Genomic DNA, 19,712 nt, shown 5'->3' with positions numbered 1-19,712 from the left:
ATCAGGACCACTAGGGCCACCACAGGCATAAAGCAAAAGACCCAGGAGAGTAACTAGAGAAGTTCTAAAATTTCACTGTGGTGACCCATGAGCAACACTGCAATTTTAAAAAAGAACATATTTTTCCAGAATAGAGAAGAATTGAATGTGAATAAGTAGAGTTGATTTCACTCTTAGCAGCTGTGATACTTATGACTTTTAATTTATTTTATGTATTACTTATGGGCAGAGGCTTTTTCCTGTTAATTACAATTTAAAAATCTTTTCATATGTACAGTTATATTGGATACTGCATCAAGTTCCCTGTAGACTCTTCTAAGTTATTTATTTGGGTGGGAAGAGGGAACAGTTATGCCACTGGCTTTGTCTAATTCCACTTAAGATTCTGAAGCAATTAGAAAAGATTTTGAGCAATAGAAAAGGTCCTTAGAGTTTGAAATACACCTGTTTTGCAGAATCAAATTTCTCATCAGTGAGGTCTTATGAATTCCTAAGTAACATATGTTTCCTAATGAATATAGCAAAACAGAAGCCAGCTGTTTTGTTTCAAGGAATGAATCATCATTTAAGTGCTTTAAAAGTGTCACAATGCTCTCCTTTGCTCAGCTGTTATATGTGACAAGCTTCATGTCTTTCTCCCCTGCCCCTTAGCCTGCATGTGTCCAGTAGTAATTGCTTAAAATGTAATGTGTTTGCCATGGTGGGTTATGGTTTCTGTAAGCTATTGGGTTACAGGAAATAATGCTAATGTACTAGCAGTAAAATCCAAGACCCATAGTGAATTGCACTGCTATATAATCATTTTTTTTAAATTCCTTTCAGAATGTCAAGGTTTTATTTATTTAATTATTTTGCAGAAAATTTCATTTTCAATGGCCAATCTAAAAGAAGCTCCTAGTTTCTGTTGAGACTCTCTGTTAGCAGTATTTTCTGGTGAGGGATGCATGAGTTTTTAAAAGTCTGGTTGCAGGAATTTATAATGTATAGAGGTCATATTTTCTTGGATTCATGTTGAAATACCCTGCCCTCAATCAAGACAGTTTTTACTGGGTGAATGAATGAAGGTGGCACTCACATGCCACCTTCTACTCATCTCAGTAGATTTAATGTGCTGGTTTCTTGTTTTCTCTGACAATGGCACATTCACACTGAATCCAAGGTCATGGCAATTTTAGAGTCAAACAGGAGTGAAACATCTTTTCTAGTAGAAAAGTGAATCTGTCATCTTCACAGCTAATAAAATTAAACTAATGAATGATGATAATTAAATGCAATGGAAATTTATCAGCACTGTTATTTTAAAATTGTTTTTGAGATAATTATTTGTTTAAAACACTGCTGTACAGATTAAAACCCCACCAAAAAATGTTCCCACAAAAATGTTCCAGTCTTTGTTTGGTACTTACAAACACACAGGATGGAGCCTGAGACTGAGGCATTTCACCTGAGGGGTCTTTGGACTGTTTTTTGCTACCTCTACTATTCACCCAAATCTAATGATAAGTCAAATCTTGTGTTCTAATTTATTTTAACTCATTATAGCTTTTTCCCTTCATCTGTCCCATTTCTTGTAGCCAACTTCTGCTGGGCAGTGGTTACTGAGGAGCTGCCTGGTCAAGAGGCAGGTGAAGCTCTTGCTTACTGCTAAGGGGACCTGACTGCCGTGATGGGGAGACAGGATTGGTACAAAACACGGGGCCTTTTAATTCACATTGAAAAATCTTATTACCTTTTCTCCTTTAGGGTCACCAGCTCCAAGTTCACCATTTCCCTAGGTAAAAAATAAAACAAAAGTCCACTTAATTTTAATGCATTTAGTTTTGAAAGCACAGTCAGTTACTAGTACTGGGTCAGCTTTTTATGGATATTATGTGGCTTTGGCAGACATCTTTGTCTTTCTCAGCTTTTGTAAATAGTCCTGTTAGATATTCTGTTAAATAGCTCATATGTTGGAGGCCCCATCTGTCTTCTCTGTGACATCTTCAGGAAATGGCTTTTGAGAAACTCCATACCTAGTGGGGCAAAGCCTCAATTTTCCACATTCACACCTAGAAGTTTCCACTGGCCCTACCTATGACTGAGTTTTCCGCTTCTGTGGTCCCCAGACCACTAATTTGATTCCATTTCACTGGGCAGATAACTTTTCCCATTATCACACTGAAAAAAAATATACAAATTCTCAGGCAGTACTTCAAATTCCTGCCACCAAATCTACAAACCCATGCATTTGACCTTGGCTAATAAGCTGTCCCTCTATAACTCCTATGAATCACATACCCTTTGCCTTTTTTAGACTTTTTCCTCATTAATGTTACCTATTCCCATTAGATGAAAGTGGTAAATTTGTTAAAATTAAGTAAATTGGCAAAATTCTTTAATATCTCTTTGTCTACCTATTTTCTCTTTTCCAAACTTAACACCAAATACATAGTCTCTTGGGTACACATTTCCCTTAAGCTATGCTTTCCTCTTCATTCTTGAACCCTTCTTTCAAAAGGCCAATAAATGTTGTCTGTGCGCACTGACCAAGATGGCCTTAATGTTCCTATAACCTGAAGTACACTTTAGATAGACTTATTTTTGACTCTAGGCCCTGATCTCCCTTTTTTAAAAGCACTTAATTTAGAAAACTTGTGCTAGTAAATCCATTTCCTACCTTTTTGAGATGTAAATCTTTTAAAAAGCTTCTCTTTGGCTAAATGACCCTAGAATGTCTTTCTCAAGGACTGGAGCAATTCTTTTGAAAGGTAATCACCAAGAAAGATGGAGTCCAGTTTCTCAGCCTCTGTGGGAGGGCAGGAGCCTAATTTCAGCCTTGCTCCACCTCCACAAAGATGTAAGAAAATTTACTTCTCCTTTGGGTAAAAACACAAATACAGTAATGCCTCACCATCCATGGGGAATTGCTTCCAGGGTTCCCCAGGGATACTAAAATATGTTGCTCTAACCCTTTATATAAAATGCCATAGTATTTGCATATAACTTATGCATATTTTTCCCTATACTTTAAATCATCTCAAGATTACTTAAAATTCCTAATACAATGTAACTAATATATAAATAGTTGGTATACTGTGTTATTTAGGAAATGATATGACCAGAAAATAAAATGACTTGAAAAAAAAATGCACATATTCAGTAAAGAGATAATGTTTTGTCTAATTGCTCTGGCTAGAGTTTTAAGGATGATGTTGAATAGAAGTGGTGAAAGAGGACATCCTTGTCTTCTTCCAGTTTTTAGCTGGAATGCTTTCAATTTTTCCCCATTTAGAATGATGCTGGTCTTGGGTTTAGCATATATATAGCTTTTACAATGTTGAGGTATGTTCCTACTATCCCTAGCTTTTTCTAGTGTTTGAATATGAAAGTGTGCTGTATTTTGTCAAATGCTTTTTCTGCATCTACTGAGATGATCATATGATTCTTGTTTTTAAGCCTATTAATATGATGAATTACATTTATTGATTTCCCTTTGTTGAACCAACCCTGCATCCCTGGGATGAATCCCACTTGATCGTGGTGCCACACTACCAAAAGCATTAAACAGATTTAATGCAATTCCTATTAAAATCCTAATGAAATTTTTCATGGAAACAAAAAAACAATCATGAAATTTATTTGGAAAAATAGGAGACCCAGAATAGCTAAAGCAATCCTTAGCAAGAAAAGTGAAGCAGGAGGCATCACAACACCAGACCTTAAACTACACTACAGAGCTATATTAACAAAAATGGCATGGTATTGGCACCAAAATAGACTTGTAGACCAATGGTAGAGAATAGAGGACACAGAGATAACCCACATAAATATGGTTAACTCATACTAGACAAGAGTGCCAAAAACATTCACTGGGGAAAAGATAGCCTATTCAACAAATGATGCTGGGAAAACTGGAAATCCTTATGTAGCAAAATGAAATTAAACCTCTGTCTTTCACCCTGCACAAAAATCAACTCAATATGGATCAAAGATTTAGGCACTAGAACAGAGACCCTGTGCCTAATAGTAGAAAATATAGACCTAAATCTGCAGCATGTCAGCCTAGGATCTGATTTCCTTAACAAGACTCCTAAAATGCAAGAAGTAAAATCAAGAATCAATAAATGGGATGGATTCAAATTAAAAAGCTTCTTCTCAACAAAGAAAACAATAAATAACATATGGAGAGAGCCTACAGATTGGGAGAAAAACTTTACCACATGAACCTCCAATAAAGCATTAATCTCTAGGATATATATAAAGAATTCAAAAAACTTAACACCAAAAAAACAAATAACCCATCAATAAATGAACTAAGGAACTGAACAGACACTTCACAGAAGAAAAAATACAATTGATCAACAAATATATGAAAAATTGTTCAACATCTCTAGCAATTAGAGAAATGCAAATCAAAACTACTCTAAAATTTCATCTCACTCCTGTAAGAATGGCAATCATCAAGAATACAGGCAACAATAAATGTAGGCAAGGATGTGGCAAGGATTGCTGGTGGGACTGCAAATTGGTACAACCACTATGGAAAACAGTATGGAGATTCCTCAGAAAACTGGGAATCGAACCATCATTTGACCCAGCTATCCCACTCCTTGGTTTATACCCAAAGGACTTAAAATCAGCATGCTATAGTGATGCAGCCACATCGATGTTTACAGCAGCTCAATTCACAATAGCTAGCCTATGGAACCAATCTAGGTGTCCCTCAATATATGAACGAATAAAGAAAATATGGTATATATACTCAATGGAATATTACTCAGCTTTAAAGAAGAGTGAAATTATGGCATTTGCCAGTAAATGTTTGGAGTTGGAGAATATCATGCTAAGTGAAATAAGCCAATCCCACAAAACCAAAGGTCGAATGTTTTCTCTAATATATGGATGGTAATTCACAATAAGGCAGGGGCACTAGGGAAGAATAACATTACCTTAGATTAGGTAGAGGGAAGTGAAGGGAGAGGAAGGGAGGGGATGTGGGGATAGGAAAGATAGTAGAATGAAACAGATATTATTACTGTATGTATATATGTGACTACATGACCAACATGATTCTGCATCATGTACACTCAGAAAAGTGAGAAATTAAATCTCATCTATGTATGCTATATCAAAGTGCATAAATGCATTCTACTATAATGTATAACTAAAGCAAATAAATTTTTTATTATAAAAAGAGGTAATGTTTTACAAATGTTTTCCACCCATGTTTGGTTGAATCCTCAGATGTGGAACAGACAGGTAAGGAGGGCCAAGTGTATCTTTGTTCTCTCTCTCTCACTTTATTTAGCACTTTAAAGTTTCCCTTTGTGTAAGTGGAGTTGAAATCAGGCTGAGTCTGGCCTTTCACCTCTACTGTAAAATTCTTAACCACTTCCTTGCTTCTTTAACTTTTTCAGGTGAGATCACTTGGCTCTGATACCACTTACTCATCCCCAATTTTTGCCGAACCTCATAGTAATGTGACTTTGGCTCCAGCCAATCCACTGAAGCAGCTCTACTGTTGGCAAGGCTTTCTCTGCATTGATGACCTCTTAGCTGCATCTGCCACTTTCTCTCTTTCTCTCTCACCTCTTTTTTCCCCCCTCTTTTAATTGCAAACTGGCTGTTCAGACTCTTTTCTTATGTGAATCAACACTTTCTCTCAAGCACTCTTATCTATCCCCATGGTCCAGGCATCATTTACACAAAAACAAGTTTATATACCCATCATGCAGCTTCTGTCTGAATTTTAAATCTGTATATCTAATTTCCTGCTTGTGGTATTCACTTGTAAATTCTAGAAGCAATTCAGTTAACAAATTCAAAACTGAAGTAAAAATATGCAACAAATACACATATAAGATAAAAAAGAGAAGAGAGTTACATCATACTGTTAACACTGGTTAACACTGGTTAATCCGGAAGTGGGAGAATGATAATTACTCTTTCCCAATTTAATTCTGCATTTTCTCTTTTTAAATGAGCAAGAAATTTTATTTTACAGTTGAAAGAAATCAAGGAAAGCAAGACAACCTGCACTCACCTTCCCCCTTCCATAGGACTCTTCTTCCTTTAATCAGGGTGTCATTCCTAACACGACCCCTTACTTACTTCTCATGTACAGCCATCCAGTCTCCTTGACAATCCCCAAATTTCTACTCTAGGCTATTTGCCTTCATCCCAGGCAGATCACCATCATGTCTCACCAGGATCATGGTACTGGGTGCCCAATTGGCCTTCTGCAATTCATTCTGGATCCCCTGACACATACATTCTCCACATACGGTCAGACAGATAAATTTACTAGATGTTCTGACTTCTTTCAAAGCCTTAACAGAGGCATCAAACACCCTCCAGCACCATCTGGGCCATTCTTCTCCCTCTGAGGCTCCAGCTATAATGTTCTTCTTGCAGCTTCTCACATGGACCAAGATCCTTCCATCTCAGCCTCTGGATCACTACTCTATGGCTTTTCTTCTTCTTCTGTCCAACACCCAGTCCTCCCTCCAGTATCAACTATTGGAAAGTGCTTTTCCTAGTCTTCTTAGTCTTCCAGATAAATCTCTTTCTCATACCCTCTCACTGAACATTGTATTTTCCTCTCATAATGCTTTTTTTTAAAATTGTGTTTGTTTAAAGTTGTTTTTTTTTTTAAACTCTTGCACTAGAATTTAGGCTCCATGGAGACCTAGAATTGAATCCTCCATGCCTTGTTAAGTAACTAGCAAAAAGAAAGCATTCAATAAATTGTTGTTGAGTAAATAAGTCAATAATTCTAATCCACATGGTTTCCCTTTATTTTCTGATTAAAGATACATGATTTGCTAGAAAACACTAAAAGTATAGATAGATAAATGTAGAGAAATGTTTAAACAACAAAAATGTAGTCACCAGTTCAGATCACTATTGCTGTATTTTTGAGACCTTATATGTACCTTCCATGTCATTCACATTCTACTCCTGTAAGAAATAGTAGTTTATAATTGATATTATTATTATTCTTATGATAGATGGCCTCTCATTTTTCTCTAGGATTCACCGTTCTAGAATCTTGATTTTCTGGAGGTTATTATACCTAGAAAAACAACAGGGCCATCTATTATGTATTAGAGTACACTATAGTTGCTTTACTCAATAGTTAGGCCAGGAAATCCAACCAATCAAAAGTCCTCAGGGGCCTCTGGTGCTACTCTCCACTCCTGAATTAACAAATGAGGGAGATTAAAACTTGAACTTCAGTACCATTTGCTCACTGACACATGTGATTCTTTTCTCCACCTTCTCTAAGCCAATGGCATCAGAAAATAACCAGGCTTTACAGAATATTAGACAGCCTTTGTGTCTTTGGAACTACAGTTCTATTTCAGATACTATTTTGATTATTTTAGGCCTTGTTGCCATTATCAAAATTCTTGTGAGCCTTCAAAAATAAATAGTTGCATAGTTTTGAATGTGTTTATTAAAAGTTCTTGATACAAAGTGATGAGAGATCATGGTGTGAAGGTGGGAATCTGCCTGCTCATCTCAAGAATTATGGGACATCAGAACTGTCTTTTGTTCTCTTTGGGGAAATGGTGAACAGAACTTTGAAACTTATGGTCAAGCAAGTGGAAGGACTTGAACTACTCTGTGTTGAAGAGTGTATTCTTTGGAAAGGAGAGAATGTGCCCAGACATGTACTTGTTGAAGTATAAGAGACAGCCATTTTTGTAGGTCCTCAAAACTGAAATATCAATTTTCTATGGCTCCACTCGTGAAAGAAACCAATGACATGTCCTCCCTTCCACAACATGGGGTCATTAATAATAACCCAGCTATGCCCTTGGGGAATTTGCTGTAATATCTCTGGCACGAAGAGACACAAGGTTAAAAACAAACAAACAAAATACACCAAGAAGTTATCTGTTATGGGTTGAACTGGATGACCCCTAGCTCCATTCAAATGTTTGAGTCCCAATCCCAACATTTTGGAATGTGAACTGTTTTTGGCAATGGTATGATGGCAAATCTAACTAGTTAAGATGAGCCTATAATGAGAGTAGGGAGGATTCCTATTCCTATATGACTACATCCTTATAAAAAGGGAAATTTGGACACAGAGACATGTGCACACAGGGAGAATGCCACATGAAGATGGCCAAAGAACTACCAGAAGCTAGGAGACAGATAAGTCTGGAACTTACCCCTCCCTGGTGCCTTCAGAGAGAGCACAGCCCTACCAGGACCTTCATCTTGGACTCATGGCCTCCAGAACTATGAGACAATGCATTTCTGCTGTTCAGGATACTCAGTTTGTGACATTTTGTTGTGGCAACCCCAGCAAGTTAAAATATAAAATATGGCCTATGAACGTTGTACTAACTTAAAATGAAACCAAAGGGTGGCCCAAAGTTCAACCTCTGACTTATTTCAAGAAAACATTTTATCAGTTGTGAAAAGGAAGGGGAGGACCCAGGTAAGTTTTGGGGCTCTGTTTAATCAAACCAAGATCTGAAAGCACGTAGCCTCTGCCCAAGCTCATGATGCTCCCCAAAGACAGTGGCTCCTGGGCAACAAAGAGGGAGAGGGAGGAAGTTAGGACTTGGTGTATCTTTAACTCTTCTGGGACCAGAAGTATTGCCTGCAGTGTTTCCAATCAAGCCTTCGTTTTATGTGTTCTTGTTGGGCTTACCTAGCTGCTTGGAAAGACCCTGAATATTTGATTTTGGATAAAGTTTTTTTGTTCTTTCTGGACTGTGAATATTAAAATAAAGTTATTATTTGATATATGAAAGGAAAAATAGACTATTTTGCTAGCAAATGGCGTTCTTTTTGGATCAACAATTTGGAGAAGTGAACACCAGAATTGGTTGCTGGGAGGCATGGCATCAATCTCCAACAGCTGAGACCAAGTGTGGTAATGTAAGGCTACACAACTATGCATTTTCAATGTGGATCTCTAAAAAACAATATCAAATGTAAAATCCACCAGTACTTGGCTGTCACAGATGACACTATCTTTTTTTCCCCTCCATGTAGGGAGCTGATGGCTTTAGAAGTTGACAGAGCCTATCAAATTTTTATTAAAATCCCCAGAGCTGGAAGAGCAGTTTGCTGGATCATGAGCAGATTTTCCTTAAGGGGAAGAACATGCTCAGCATTGTTGTGTTTTGGCAAACAATCTTGCAGAATGGGAGCAGCTGTTTTGCAAATTATTTTTGAGATAGGGAAATCTTCTACATTTTATTCATTGCATTTCCAAATGAGCATGCAAAAAAACACATGAACACACATATAATCTTCCTGACCTCACTGCTAAGTCTCTATCCCTCTATTCCTCACTGCCCTTGTTTCCTTCCCTTGTTGATTCATATTATGAAGGGAGAGGGTTTCTAATGCCTAAACTTCCCCTTCTAGGTGACACAGGGAATTTGTAGGTGAAAAGATCAATTCCTGTACTAGGGCCAAAGGACAAGAGAGGGTTCCAGGGACCAGAGACAAACAATGGATCTTTTAATTTAGAACAGGGAGGGAATGTGTATGAGTACTCTGCTATTCATGTTCCCTGAGGGAGCTGCTTCAGCAAAATCTGGGCTGCTTGACTGTTGGAGCTGCTGCCAGCGAAGGAACTGAGGGCCAGGGCTCAAGTGCAGACATCACATTAATCAATGCCAATTTAAAAGGGAAGATTATTTTAACCTTGGAGTGTCACTTTATATGTCTCAATACACGGTCCATTATTTAATCTCCAGAAAAGTTTTACTCAGGCCCCCCTTCTTGCTGTGATCATTTATTATAGCCAGGCCGTCAGGCATGCAACAAATTACAAAATGAAACAACTTCAGTGTCCCAAAACAGATGGGGATGGGCGCTGGGGATGTCACCAAATGAAAACATGCATCTTGCTCATTGCAGCACAGTTCACCCCTTTCTTTATGAAGCTCCGGGTGAGGAGGAGGTGGTTACAGTGCAGATACACCAGTCAGTGTGGGGACTGGGGGTGGGATTGGGAAGGAGGAGGCATCTCCTCTGTCCTTGTGGGACCTCAGTATAGAGCTCTAAGTGCTCTCAGAAGGAAGCAGAATGAAGGGTTTGTCAAGCTACCTCCTGTTAATTCCCAATGTCGAAAACTTTCTGATACATTTTTGTAAATTGCAGAATTTGGCAGGAAAAAAAAAGGCTGTGGTCCCTCCTCTTTATTCAGTTATCTTTGAGCTCTAAAGTCACATTCAGGACACATGTGGACTAAACACTGTGAGCCTCAGTACTGTAATGGCGATAATGATAGCTAGAGTTCTTTTAAGTGATACAATAGCCAAGTTCCAAGTACTGGTTTGTAACTAACAAGATTCCCCACTCAGCTGCTTCATTCAGCTCATATTTTTTGTAATACTACCTTAAAGTTTAAAAATTTACATTCTCAACTTTAGACTCTAAAATATAAAGGCTCCATATATTTTCATTTAAGGAAAAACTGACTCATTGGTAAGATAAAGTATATATTAAAGTAGTATTGGGAGATCTGTAAAGATATGAGCTTTAAAAGTTTTGCAAGTGTTAGCAAATATTTAAGTAGCTGAGTAGCAATTTGGTAAATTTTACACCAAGGGTGAAAGTAATACAGTATATGTTTTAAGTTTTTCTAGCTGACATTGTTTTGTGACAGCCAACTTATTCTCATTATTTTGAAGCATGAATAAGCCCTATTTTATAATTTTAGGAGTCATTACATTGATTAAATTTAGATAAAATATCTTTTAGCTTACTTTTTCACTTGTGCCAAGCCCTAATGTTTTGAAAAGGCTAGTATAGACTTATTTAAAAATGTTTAATAAAGGATCATAAAATATATCCTAAGCACTCTTTCTAATAAAATCTAAATAAATGAGAAAATATAAGACAGGATAACCATCTAAAATTTATAAAACACAACAAATTGTCTACACATTTAATTTTAAATTTGTCAAACACAAATTGTCTAGGTCCTTATACTAAACTAATTTGATGAATGAAGAAGTAGGATTTAATTAGTTCATTACTTAACTTTTTTTTTTTTTTTTGAGCACTAGCTATTTTCAAGGCCTGGTCTGGAACACAGTGTCTTTGGGATTTGTAAATAGAGAGGTGCAACAGTATTTAGAGGAATTTATAGGAGGCAAAAGCCAGAAAACAGGAAGAGAAGACACAAGAGCGACTGTCCCCACCTTTTTCTTTTTCTTTTTACTTTTGGTATGGGGGATTGAACTCAGGGGTGCTGGACCACTGAGCCACATTCCCAGCCCTATTTTGTATTTTATTTAGAGACAGGGTCTCATTGAGTTACTTGCACTTCTTCTTTGCTGAGGCTGGATTTGAACTCACAATCCTCCTGCATTGGCCTCCTCAGCCGCTGGGAATATAAGCATGTGCCATCATACCCAGCTCCCCTCATTTTTCTTTGAGAAATAATATCAGTGATGAGCCATTGTGAATAAAAAGGGCCCTACTCAGTGGACATAATACATCACACAAAGTGATAAGATCACAAATACTCATTATTGAGTGATGAATACATTGAGAATTTCATTTAGACTTCTGTCTCAGATATGGTTACTAACCCTTGTTCTCTCCCTGTTGCTTCCTTGCAGAATCAGGAGTACAGTGGGCTTGCCTTTTGTACTCAGAGACCTCCACATCGTCATTCCATTTATCCCAGTTGTGATGGAAAGAACTTGGGGAAGTTTAAAGCTGCTCCTACTCACAGGAGGAGGCTCCTGCTACTGACCTATGGTGTATGAACATTTGCTTGAGATTTGTGCAGCACCTACCAGTTTTGATAAGAAATCCAACACCTGCTGTGATACCCAGAGCTTCTGGGCAGCAAATAATTGCTTTCTGCCTTTAGAGAAACTAGACAAAGTACATTATCAATGTCTGAACAACTGAACTTTGAATTAATCTCTAATTTATAGAAGTAAAACTCGGAGCTTATGATCATATATGGAGTAAAGTAATATATATACACACACAATATGTGTGTATGTGTGTGTGTGTGCGTGTGTGTGTATATATATATATATATATATAATTTTTGTATATATATATATATATAATTTTTGCAAACAGTTTTTAGCATTGAAAGATGTTTAAATACATGTAACATCATAAACTCTCAGTGTATACAAATTGTGGGAAAAGAGAAGTCATACCTTGTTAAAATATCCACCAAGAGTCTGTTGTATTCCTTGTAATCCAGGAGGTCCCTGTATTAGAAACAAATCAAAGATAAATACATAAGCATTTACCAAGACAATGTGCATTTAAGTAACATACTTCTAAGAATCTTTGAAATTATGTAGTTAAGAAAAAGGAAGATTCTGTTTAGTCCAATATTCTATTAACAAGAAAATTATAGAGACACTAACTGGTCATCAGGTTCCTAAAGATTTTTCTAAGTCTTATATGAATCCAAAGAGAGGACCTAAGTGGGAACATGTAACATTTTACCAGAAGGTCAACTTTCAGCATGTTCTTTAGTAAAAGGAATTATACCCATAAGAATCTTCCAGGGAAGAAGCTGTAGCTTCAGTTTATATTTTATTCTTCTCCCAGGGCTTTGATCAGTGTATTATAGAAATGTGGGCCTCCACATGTTATTAACTTAGAAAATATGGGAGAAATATTTTTCTTTTGATTTACTCTTTTGAGTCAGTTGTATGAAAATGAGCTGCACATGGACTTCTGGGCCAGAAAAAGATGTCTTCTATAAAATCTCAGACTTAACACATTTAAACACTGGTAGTTTTTAGTTGCCCTGGAAATATTTCCTAAGCATTGTACTGAGAGCCTGGGATGGAGAAGAAAGAAGTAAAGACATCTGTCCATCCCTAAATCTTCTAGGAAGGGAGGGAGAGTTTTCCAGAGATTACATTTTGGGGTGAGGACCATAAGAAAATATAAAGCTTAGCATTATTTTAGATCAAGTAGTCTAAGCCAGATAGATTCAGCTGTCTCTGAAGAGAGGTTGCATATTTCATCTAGACTTCAAATACTAAGAAGAGAGAAAATATTATAGAGGCAAAGTACTTTGGGAGATAAGACACAGAAAGAGGAGGATTGAACAAATCCAACAATAGCATTATACAAGGATTATTTTTTTTAAAAGGGAATAAAAGCTTTGAAAGTGAAGAAAAAATTTAAGGAACAATTGCTAGCTATATTCCTTAATGCAGTAAATGCCTTAGGTATATAGAAAAAAAATAATGCTGGCAAACACTTATACTAGGTGCTTCTTATGAATGGCTTGTGACTGAAAATATAAAACCTTTGTATTGTGCCACTAAACATAAAGGACACAAGGATGTGGTGATGGATGTTCAAAAGAAGGTTGGAATAACTCTTGAGAAAATAATGGGCCTCAAGAGTAATGGAACTGAATATGATTGGAAAGACAAACGATGCTGTTACCTTGCAGAAATAAAAACAGAGCTAATGTCAGAAAACAGTTCTCATGACATTATATTTTTCGTGTTATTTTTCTATCAGTCAGCTTTGTGTAAAGTATTCTAGGTCAGTTAGATGAAATAATAAGGAAAGCAATCATTGAGTAGGGGGTTGATGCATAGTTTATAGCCAAGAAAATGCAAGTTAATAATTCATTTTCAAAATTCAGAAGACATGCAGTTCCATACATATTGATCCTTCTGCAAATATTTGATGAGGCAAGGAAGAATTTTAGACACCATAGGTAAGAGCATTGACAGGTAGTTTAGGAGTCTATGAATAGCAGGCATTCAGTGACTGTGTGTTGATGATAAGGCCCATCAGACCAAAGAACAGTGATGGGGTGGGTAAACTTAGTTTCACATACATTCTTTCCAGTAAAAAGTGAAAGTCTTAATAATTAGGGCTCTCAAATATAGATGAACAATTAATAATAAAGTCTTTTGAAAAGAACAAAAGAATCAATCTAATAATAATAGCCAACATTTATATAGTGCTAATTGTATGCACAGTTTTATATGGATAAACTCACAAAATCCCTACAATGACACCACGAGAAATGCACCATCATCATTATTTATGATTCACAGATAAAGAAAATGAGAGCTGGAAATTATAAGCTGACTCAAGGTCCGACCACCAGTTAAGTGGCAGGGTTAATAGCTAACAGCAGCATTGTGCTCAAGTCACCTCTCATTTATTCTGCTATCTTAACATAAAGACAGATTCTCAAACTAAAATCTTGTTTTTAGTAATTTATAAAAATTATGAGCCCAAGAAAATACCAATGATCATTCTTTCATGGTCTACTCACCCTACTAAAATTGGAAAAAAATAAACAGAACTTGTACTTAGTACTTATGAGCCAGTACTGTGTTTAGGGCAGGAGGGGAGGAAATAAGCTCTTTGCCTTTAGATACAGCCCTACTATGTAGCTGAGAGAAGGAGATAAGTCACTGTATTCCTTGCATCTATTTTCATGCATTCTCTCAAATCAGGAGATTATGCCTGAACATTCCGGAACACAACTGTACTCAAAATGAATCCTGTCTTTGTGGGGAGAGCAGTAGTCAAGGGATATCAAAAGCAGAGAGCTTTCAAAGGGGCTCTGGAATACGGTAAGGAAAAAACAGCAGCAGAACAAACAGTATGGAAGGGGTTTCATGCTACAGAAAATTAACTGTGGATGAAAATAGTATAAACAATAAGATGGTGACAATTTTTAAAGAATTGCGTGAGTGGGTATGACTCTTAACAGACTTTTTATCCGCCCATATATTTGTGGAGGATAGCTGTTTTTCATAAACACAGAATACGTTCCTCATGTAGAATTTTGATCTTGCTGTTGAGTTTACCCTTGGGGTGGGGTGAGAAAATATGGGTGGCTCAATGAAACTGCTCCCTCTAAAAACAATGGCAAGAGCACAACCCTCTCAAAAGAGCCAAGGGCCAATAGAAAAGTTTGAACAATATTATTCAGATACCCAAAAGATTAATAAACCCTCAAAAGTGACTTCCATATTTTCATATGTTCCTTTCTTGCCATAAAATGTCATATCCACAAAGTTGTTGCTCCAAATGGGTTTGATCTGAAGCTTTAGGCTCTACTACTTAATCAGATGATGAGCATTTATGATGACATTTTCTTTCTTACTCTTTTAGTCACTAGAGTACTTTGGGTACCATAAATTCCAAGATTAATGTAATAGAGATTTACAGCTAACAGTCTATATGCAGGCAGTACTTTAAGCAAACTCTCCTAGAGGGCTGAAGAAACCCTGCAGAGACTGAAAGGAGACACTAGCATAGAGTGTTCAGGAAGTATATGTCTACACTAACTGTGGTTAAGTGTAGCAATGATTCACCTGGTTATTTTGAAACTGTCAGAAAGGAACAACCTCAATCAAAGCAATGACCATGGATAAACACTAAGCACATATATGCCAAGAGCAGTTCTCTGTTTATGGTTAGCAAAACAGGATAGACCTTGGGGGGTCTTGGAATTGGTGGCTGTCCTATAGCTACATTACCAACAGATGTGTTCATTTTCTATCTTCTGTTCTGATTTGCAACATGGCAGTAGTAGATTCAAGGAGTCATTTGTGTCTAAGTTTAGCAAGAGCTGTCAGTCTTGTAGACTATCAATCAACTCCAAGGAAGCAGAAGTTAAAGACTTGTGCTAAGTGACAGCTCTCCTGGCTTTACAAGTGTCACTGTTATTAGTAGATGCTCTAGGGCACTTGAGAGGTATTTTTCTCTGAGGTTTGCATTTATAAAGACCCATCAAGAAGACAGTGAGATGACCCAGGCCCAACATACAGGCTACCTACAGAAGTCATGTCAGCCTTGGCTAATGCTCTCAGAAGTTCTAGGAAAGTTGGTTGAAGATTTGTCTTGCTCACAACAGAACTCCACAGCAAGGCTGTACAAAAATCCTAGCTGTATAATTTCTATCTTTTGTGCAATTCTGTTTTACTCTATTTATACTGGGTTGGGAATGTTACGTTTTAGATGTGGTATCCCCCAAAAGCTCACATGTGCGACTATGCAAGAAGATTTAGAGGAGAAATTATAGGGTTAGAACCTTAAGCTAATCAGTGAATTAACCCCCCTGAGGGGATTAACTGAGTGATTAAGTGTCAGTAGGTGGGTGTGGCTCGAGAAAGTGGTTCATGGGTATATATTTTGTATCTGGAGAGTGGAGTGTCTCTCTCTGTTTCTAATCATTATTTGAGCTGCTTCCCTCTGCCACACTCTTCTTCCATGATGTTCTGCCTCACCTTGAGCCCTGAGAAATGGAGCTGGCCTTCTATGGACTAAGACTTCTGAAACCCTGAGCCCTCAAATAAACTTTTCCTCCTCTACATTTCTTCTGGTTAGATCTTTTAGTCACAGTAGGAAAAAAAAAGGGAAAACAGAGAAATACAGGACATTTGAGTTAATATGAAGAGCACACAACTATAGAGCAGCTTTAAAATGTTAATGAACTCAAGGGAGACATACTTGTCAGAGCCCAACTGTACTGATGTGTAACTATATGAGAGGTCTATAAACCTAGCATGGGTAGAGATCCTGAGGTTGTTTTCTACTGCAAAGAAACCATATCTCATGTGATGAAATAAATTAAAAGTATATATAATTTGGGAAGTACAAACTCTCAGCATTTAAGTACATTATAGTAGCATTTAAGAAATTTTTGACTAAAATCTTGCTGGAGCTAGAAAACAGAAAACCATGATGTCTTCCACCAGAGTTATCAAATGTATAGTGTCAAAACGATGAACTGTTTGTACCATCATCCTCTTCAAGGGTTACAGTATTGGCTGCATATTCCCAAAGTTTAAAAGATGAAAAGAGTCCTCTGTTAAAAAAATAAACTTACTTAGTCCTGGGCTTACCTGTATTCTCACTTTTCAGCCAATGCACTTCATATGCTTAACTCACAGACCCATACTTTTGCCTTTTCCCCCCTGACTATTCTTTGTCATGGGCTCTATGTTCACATCAGGGTTTGGGTCTTTTGGCTCATCTCACACTAGCTATGTGAATCAAGATCTCTAACTCCTCAGTCAACTCCTCTGCTTACTCACTGAACCTCATCCCAAAACTATTTTCCTTTCTCCCTTTCCTCTAAAAGCTCCCTTTAGTTCTTTATAACTTTGCTGACTGAGCCTCCTTGAGCCATCTGGACGCCACTTATCTCTATGCACCATAGCGCTTCAATTTCCTATTAGGAGTTTCTCCCATGATTCACAAATACATATTTTCAGGTTATGTACAACTGCTTTTAGCCCTGTGGGTTTCCAATTAACTTCAGTAATGACCTCTGGAATACCCAAAACCTCTGTGAAGGAAGTTGTAATAATCAACTCTCTTTAAACTATGCAAAAAAAAAATAGCTTTGCTTTAAGAACAGATAGAAAGTCTGTTATTGGAAACTCATTTGGACTCACTTTCAAGAAACACTTCCAATGTTCTAATGGGCAGTAGAAAATAGAGCAGTCAGTAATTATTTTTCCATTGGTATTTTTTTAAAAAAATGATGAAGCCTAAACTCGGATACAGGGATGGCAACATGAAGCAACAACAAAGCTTGGAAAAGCTAAATGTCAAAATGAATTTTTTTCATATAAGTTTTCATCCGTAACACATTATATATAACTTAGCAAAGCACATTTACACTGATTATAGTGGCTTGTGTGCCTGTCTGCAGTCCTAGTTGGAATGAAAACTCATGAAGGCAGGAGTTTCAATCCTTCTAAACCCATCATAACACAAGCTGTGGTACTTAGAAGTTTCCCATATCGCCACTCCACTCCCAGCACCAAATGCTTGCTGAATTCAGGGAATCATTGCTCTTACAAGAAAAATTCTGCGAGGAAAGCCAATTTCTTGCTTGTTGGTTTTGATTTTAGTTATAAATGGTTTTACACAGAGCAAAGGGCTTGCTGCTTCCAGATTTATAGAAGACAAAACCAACAGATTTAAATTAATCTAAGAATATGGCTAGTTAATTGAAAGCAAGGCTATAGTGAGTTCCAGTCAAGTTGGAAAAGAGTTCATGGATAGATTTTGACCAGTATTACAAGGCATAAAGTTGCACTGTAATCCCGAGGGAGGAAAAAAAATCAATCATGCTCTTTAGATAGAAAATATTTGAGAAATCAATTCTTCCTTTTTTAAAAAAGATCCTTTTTTTTGGTCTTAGTATTTGCTCTAAATGAAATTTTTCAGTGTCTCATGGGATTTCACTTTGTAAATTAAATGGTTGTAACTTCATTATGGATTATTTTTTCTGAGAATGCTTCTACTGCAACTTTTAGTAAGTGAGGAGATGTCAACACCTATTCTTCCCCTTCTACAAAAAAAAAATCACTAGAAACTCTGAATATGACTTCTGAGACCAGAAGATTTGAGTGTTTATATTACATCTACATTTCAACACAGAGATCTTGATGTTTCATATTTGAGATTACCATGGCTATTTTAGGAAACATGGACCAGGTATTACATATTGAGTGAAATTTTAAGATTCCTAGAAAGGGCTCTTTTTTCCTCTTAATATCTTGCAAACTATGGTTTATACCCAAAATTCCATAAAGAAAGGATCGTTCATTTGGTTTTATTACCAAGGACATATTTGATTCACTGGCTAATATGTAGAATCATGAAATCTGAAATTATCTCATTTTAAAATAGATAATTTCAAGTGTTTTTGTTCACATTGAAAATTAGCTGAGACCATTATGTTAAGAGATACAGGCCAAACTCAGAAGGTCAAGGGTTGTATATTTCTCTCATATATAGAAGCTAGAAAGGAAGAAGGGAAAAAAAAGGCAGGAGGGTGGTGGTGGGGCCCTTTACCTGTGTCTCATGCAAGTAGAGGAAAGGAAGGTGGGGGTGGTTGGGAGGGAAAGGGGGAAATACTGAGGAATGATGTTGGCCAAATTATATTGTTATTTTGTGTGCATGTATAAATATATGACAACAAATCCTACCATTATATACAACTATAATGCACTAATAAAAACATGGAAAGAAAAACAAAACAGGAAAATCTTTGTCATACAATTTGAGTGGTTGGAACTGCACTGCCAATTAAGTAGTCCCTAACCACACATGACTCTAGAAGCTTGAAGTATGGACAGTTTGAATTGAGATGTGTTGTAAGTGTAAAATACACTGGCAATTTTAATGAATTTGTAGAAAACAGAATGTAAACTGTCTCATTAATAACTTTATACTAATTCTATGTTAAATAGTGTTTCGTATCTGTTATATTAAATATACTATTAAGATTAACAAAAAGAAAATTAGATCTAGCAGGTTCCAGATGATGAATATGTCTGCACATATTTTAGTCAGCATTCTTAAATGATGAAGTTTCTTTATAAAGTCTTGAACAAAGAAAATCAGGAAGGACAGAAACAAAGCTGAAAGTACCAGCAGATGCTAAGGAAAGAATAAAAAAAAAGTATCAACCCTTTTTCCTTGAAAATGATGGGCCTGGGAATAAATCCTGGGAAAAAAATAAGACAAAAAAATAATACAATGGCAAAAAATGATAAAGTGGGGTACAGATAACAATATTAACAAATAGCAGTTATCCTTTAGAGTAACAGTTGTGTGAAAACTTGTCTTACATTAGTTTGTGTTGCTATAACAAAATACTTGAGACTATGTAATTAATAAACCAGAGAGATTTATCCTCTCACAGATCTGAAGACTGGGGAGTACAAGATTGAGGCCCTGGCATCTGGTATAGTGAGGAC

General features: G+C 36.7%; 1 protein-coding gene across 7 annotated transcripts in view; it reads right to left on the bottom strand.

Moving 5' to 3' along the window:
• The window catches only part of Col19a1 (collagen type XIX alpha 1 chain), a 327,672-nt gene that overhangs the window by 83,270 nt on the left and 224,690 nt on the right, over positions 1-19,712 (bottom strand). For all 7 annotated transcript variants that reach the window (XM_058578798.1, XM_058578800.1, XM_058578801.1 and 4 more), the window contains 2 exons: positions 12,147-12,200; positions 1,730-1,771 (listed from right to left, as the gene is read on the bottom strand). In XM_058578798.1, coding sequence (XP_058434781.1) covers positions 1,730-1,771; positions 12,147-12,200 — 96 coding nt within the window. The remainder of the gene's footprint in view (positions 1-1,729; positions 1,772-12,146; positions 12,201-19,712) is intronic.

Source organism: Marmota monax, unplaced genomic scaffold, assembly GCF_021218885.2.
Source record: "Marmota monax isolate L192 unplaced genomic scaffold, Marmota_monax_Labrador192_F-V1.1 WCK01_AAM20220418_F8-fsc00091, whole genome shotgun sequence".
Classification (NCBI taxonomy): Eukaryota; Metazoa; Chordata; class Mammalia; order Rodentia; family Sciuridae; genus Marmota; species Marmota monax.
This window is presented reverse-complemented; position numbering and strand designations above follow the sequence as displayed.